Genomic DNA, 5,652 nt, shown 5'->3' with positions numbered 1-5,652 from the left:
AGACAGGAGCAAAATAACCCCCAACCCCACCTTTCTGGAACTTCAAAGCGTCTCACTGTAACCCACAGACACCTTCAGCCACAGGTGCTGCAAGGGAGAGCTATACAGGTCGCTGCTAATGTTCTGACTGCTTTGTTAAAATTCCCAGCAGTAAAACCGAGCGGTATTTTTATTTTTAAAAAGGTGGTGTGAGATTACACACTGGTGTAATCGTTTCTCTGTTCTTCTGCTCTGCTTGCTCGGTTCAGCAAAATCATAAAATAGTGTGGTTTTTAAACTTTAAAGAGGATCTATGTGAGCAACATATCCGAACATCTGACAAACATCTCCAGTTGTAAAAATGCAACAAAAACTGTAGCTCCAGGGAAAGAAAATAAAATCTATGAACTCAGCAAAGTTAGTAAAAAGAGGTGGCGGTAACCTTCAGAAGGGCTTAAATTCTCTCGCTCGCTCTCTTCAAGCGCTCAGAGCCCCGTTTAAATCCTCCACCCCTCTGGACGGTGAAGGGGAGCAAAGACTAAAGCTTAAATGCTTTGAATGATGGTGAGGAATGTTTAAAAGTGTCTGTTTGAGGAAAGGGGGTGGGCTGCGTTTTTTTATTTTTTTTTCTTGGGGGGGGGACAAACCCAGTCTCTCAGATCTGGTATGCGTGACTGAGCAAGGAGAAGGAAAAATAAAACCTGGCTTCTTAACTTAGGGAAACAATGGCAACTGTTGAGAACAGGATTTATAATATTTTAGTGGGTGAAATATATCCACTGTTATAGTCACTAAATTGATATCAGATGCTTTAACAGTATGTATATTATTGGACTGGATGACTTAAATTGTAAAAAGCAGCATTACAGTTTTAACACTCTTAACTAGCACAATTAAAGGAAGCATCCATTTTGTTGCACTTCATAAATAATGTAACAAACATGCATGCTCTTAACACACAAATATCACTTCCATTGTCCTCTAAAACACTAATTTCTCAAATCCACTACATTGGAAATCGACCAAATAAACTCCTAACCCTATTATAGCAACATTGTCTGTGATACTGTCTAAACATTATGACATTTAGCATCAAAAGGGCACAAAACCAAACTGAATGCATGAATTATAGCAAAAATCACAACCCACAAAAACCTTTCCCCATAACGAAATTCAGAGTGGCCCTTTCATTTATATAAATATCAACTTTAATGTTTTTACTGTAAGAATATAAAACATTTTAATTTGGGATTCTTTTTACAAATACATTTACAGTACATTAGAACAGAGTAGCTTCTCAGCAGGACTCAATACATGTTGCAGGTCGATACATCATGGTACATATATATTGGCCTGACATGCATTTTGCATGTTACCTTCGTTTCGACCATGTCTTTTATATGTAAAGTTGAATATTATTGTATTTAAAACAGAGAAGATTGTTTTATAACACGATGCGCCCTGTTTCAGCCCTGTGAAGAGGCAAACAAGGTGTCAGTGAATTGCAAACAGGGTTTTTTTTCTTTTTTAGGGACAAAATTCACTTCAATTTGAAGTACAACGCTCTGAATAACAGCCATTAATTAATATCTGCTTACATAAGCATAAATACATCAGCAGAGGGAACCTCTTATTCAAAGCAGGAATTAAAGGCTTTCAGGCCTGTACAATTGAGCAAAAACTAAAAGAGATTGGAAATATAAAAGCTTAAGTGTACAAACCCAGTATTTCTGTCTGTCTTTGCATAAGGGTAGTTGACATATAGCATGTCCATTAACTTTTGAAGATTTTAGTCTTGTCATTTATACAATGTATGAGGAAAAATGTGTGACTGGGACTGGTCACTATTTCTTTCTCATATTAAAACACTACTTCATTTTTTTTTTAAGTACAGATATTGCATGTAGACTCAATTAATTCAAGATCACAAAACGGCATTGTTTAATAATTACAGATGAACTGAAGAATTAAAAAATTTTAAGGTGAACTGTCACATCACAGGACACTTGCAAAACTGCTTGAAATTTGAGGTCAACTACCCATAGACTTGTTTTGAAACGCCTTTTGTTGGCTATCTGAAGGAAGGGACATAAAAAAGATAGTCTGAATCCATTTTTTCTTTCAGTCTTTTTGCTTTCCTTAAGCCAAAGACGAGATAAAGGGGGAGGGGATTGTTTTTCTAGGCACAAATTCTCATTCTTCTTAAGAATAACAATATAATACATCTAACGAGGTAGCCAAAATATCGCGAGACTCGTGGAGGTTTAATATTGCGATTTGTTAAGAAAAAAAACTTTTTTTGTGTGTTAATAGCAATAACTGACACGTGTATCACATTCAGCATTTTGAGCCTCTTTTTATGTACTTTGCTCTATTGAAATTCACCCATCCCCCTCCCACCCTCCTTCTCTCCCTCCCTCCCTCCTTCCAGAAACCCCCCAAGTTTCACCTCACTTTCTCACTTTCAGTCATCTGCCAAAGGCCCAGGTTCAAAACTTTAAGGCAGGGGAGCTGCGTGATCCTCTCCAGTCCCCTCTTAGTGATTTTCGTACATCCATACAGATCGATGCCGGTCAGATGCGTCAAGTGGTCTGCGATCAGCTCCAGTCCTTTGTCTGTAATCCGCACGCACTGGCCGATGTTCAGCGTCCTCAGCTCGTGCATTTGGCGCACCATCCTGTTGATGCCATCGTCACTGATGTGGCACGAGCACAGCGACAGCGACTTGAGCTGGTACAGGCCCTGCGCGATATAAGCCAGGCTCTGGTCGCCTATCTTGTCGCAAAACGACACGTCGAGTCCAGAGAGTCTCAACGTGCCCATGGCGAGGTGCATGATGCCCGTGTCGCTGATGTTGTCGCACGAACGCAGATTAAGGCTCCACAGGCTCGTCATGTGAGAGAGGTGGATCATGCCAGCGTCCGAGATGCCTCCGCAGAAACTCAGGTTGAGCACTTTGAGCTTGGTCAGGCCTTTCGAAATGTGCTTGAGGGACAAGTCCGTCAACTTCTGGCAGTCCTGCAAGGTCAGGTATTCCAGACTGAGGCAGCCCTCCGCCGCGCTCCGGGTCATGCCGGCTAAATGCCCGATGCCCACGTCCGACACATGCCGGCAGCTCCTCAGATTAAGACTTTTGAGTCTGTGCAAACCCCACGCGATGAGCAACAAGCCCGTGTTCGTGATATTACTGCAGCCGCCCAGTTCCAGCACCTCCAAGTTTTTGAGATACTGCGCTATTCTGCCCAAACTGGAATCCGTGATCTGCTTGCAAAGGCTCAGATTGAGCACCCTCAGGGAAGGGATCTCCTGCACGAACGCGTGCCCCAGGCCGTTATCCGTTAAGTTATAGCAGCCGCTCAGATTCAAGCTCTCGATGTTGGGCATCCCCTGGATCACGTAGCTGAGGCTGCGCCGCAGGCTGAGGATCTGTACGCGCCTGATGCCTCTCGCCTGGAGGCTGGGGAACAGGGACGGGTTCGCCCGCCTCAGATGCAGCTTGGCTTCCACCCCTCTCCACACGGACTTGTGGTAGGACGCGTCCCTCCACGCCGTGCACACTTGGGCCACTCTGCCTTTGTCCCTCACGTCCAAGTAGCTGAAAATCATGGCTAAAATCTCCGGGAAGAGGCACGAGATGTGCGTCTCCATCTTCCACACGCGCTCAAGAAAACAAACGGCGGCAAACCCCCACCAACGGTCACCGTCGCGGCTGGTAGTCCCCTCAGGAGAAAAAAAAAAGGCTTTTAGAAAGCTCCCCAAGCTTTTCTTTTTACATTTAACTGTGTAAATCGACAACTCTCCGTCCCGAGTGATACTTTCAGTGGTGTGGGAAGGATTCAAATGCAAAAATGCCCCCCAAAAGACGCTTGATCCGATTCAGATCGACAGCGAACGGGCGGTCAGGCAGCGCTGCTGCCCGTTTGGCGCTTTGATAATAGTCTTCGCTCGACCCGGGGATCCAGACGGTCGTACATTTTCAAAAGATGTCTAAAACTGCCACAAACCTCGGGAGAAAATAAATTCAGTCCGCTATCAGATAAAAGAGTGAGGTTTCGTTTCGCGTTTGTGCTGCGCTCGCACTCATTGCCAAGCCGAGGGGCTTCCTGCTGCCTTTGTCTGATCTTTTCAAACTGACTTGGCAGGGCCGCCAGCACAGAGCGGCTGCGGGGGAGACGAGCATATTTAAACCCGTTAAAACCGCGCAAATAGTTTAAGAACAGTCTGAATATTATAAAGCAGGACAGCACATGGTTTTAGTTACTGTCCCAGTCCTTGTTCTGTTTTGCTCTAAACTGTTATGAAAGAAATACGTGTTGTGGGTGTTTGTCGTCCCCCTTTTTGAAAGCAAAGTGGTTTAACCCAACTCAGCTGGAACAGTAAGAATAGTTCCCCTGGAAACCAACTTCTTACAATTCAGTTCACTTTACCCTTAACCCTTAAGCTTCCGTGTCAGATGCTGGTATTTTTTTCAGTTGTTATTTCAATTTTATTTATTATTAGAGTGAAGTTACTTGTTAACCTGACAATTTTCTCTCAGTGTGTAGATAACAGATTTTTTTTATGTGTATAAAACGAACAATAGAAAGGGCTCATTGTGAGCATTTTAAATATTACAAATTCTATATTTTCCTGTATTTAACATTACTTTAGTTACAAATGTAAATAAAATTTTGCATCGATTTAGCCATTTCTTAGTTCCTTACAAGCTGTGAAAATTTTTCTATTCCTGTCACGATTTTTACCTATTATAATATAGTCACTCTTTCGTTCACTTCTTTCTCATTATAACCCAAACAAAAAGGCACGCAATGTTAAGCTCTGTGAAACTGGCAGTAACAGCCTTTTTGCCCCGTCAGTCTTACGTAAGGTCGTTTTTATTCCACCTTTTGCATATTTCCCCGTCTTTGGGCCTCAGGCCTCCCTCTGAGGGCTCTTTGGCATTGTTAGCTGATATGACGGGAGCATTTGCAGAAGGTACTGGAGTGTAGCAGAAAGAAGGAAGAAAAGCAGCACACACGTTTGTGTTTACAAAAGAAAATGCAGCGCAGCACAACTGACAGCACAAGTCCAACCCTTCCCACTCCGGCTCGCTGTCTGTCTTGAACCTTCTCTCAACCTCACCACATGTGTCTCTCTCTCTCTCTTCAATAAATGTCACTTTTTTTCTTCTTCCCGCTCCTTCCGTTCTCACTGTTTCAGGTTATAATTGTGTAAAGCACAAAACTCTATCCAGCATTATTTCTGAAGTAGCTCACAGTCCTGAAAGTTCACATAAAATAAAAATGGATCCTATTCCATGTTCTTACTGTGTTTTACTTATAAATGCACTTTATTTCAACAAAAAAAGTCTCAATCTTTAGTCAAATCTCGCTCACTGGTCCCTCTTATTTTTATCGCCCACTTAACCATTTCATCTTTTTCTCATCAAACATCATCTTTAACTCTGAAATATGTGCTGTTACTGGAAGAAAAACACGCTGTGGACGCCATTTCATGCTGACGTCAAGTTGAATTCATGCACTCTCTCTGACAGACAGATCCTGGGCTTGTATGGTGGACAGATGAAGGGCTCTGAATGCGCGCTGAGCCCCGATGCCCAGCATGTAAGGGGGCGAGAGGTCTGTGACAGCGGCCCCTCTCCCTGGCTCCTCCAGCCGGCCTCACCGCCAGAGA

The 5,652-nt window shown here is 43.3% G+C and overlaps 1 protein-coding gene across 1 annotated transcript; it reads right to left on the bottom strand.

The window, feature by feature from the left end:
- Positions 1–1,855: 1,855 nt before the first annotated feature.
- Positions 1,856–3,853, bottom strand: LOC107743815 (F-box/LRR-repeat protein 14-like). The gene has a single exon (XM_016557232.1). The coding sequence runs from the start codon at positions 3,625–3,627 to the stop codon at positions 2,425–2,427; it is 1,203 nt and encodes a 400-aa protein (XP_016412718.1). The 5' UTR covers positions 3,628–3,853; the 3' UTR covers positions 1,856–2,424.
- Between the last annotated feature and the right edge of the window lie 1,799 nt (positions 3,854–5,652).

This window comes from Sinocyclocheilus rhinocerous, unplaced genomic scaffold (genome assembly GCF_001515625.1).
Source record: "Sinocyclocheilus rhinocerous isolate Xijiao unplaced genomic scaffold, SAMN03320098_v1.1 scaffold551, whole genome shotgun sequence".
NCBI classification, from domain to species: Eukaryota; Metazoa; Chordata; class Actinopteri; order Cypriniformes; family Cyprinidae; genus Sinocyclocheilus; species Sinocyclocheilus rhinocerous.
This window is presented reverse-complemented; position numbering and strand designations above follow the sequence as displayed.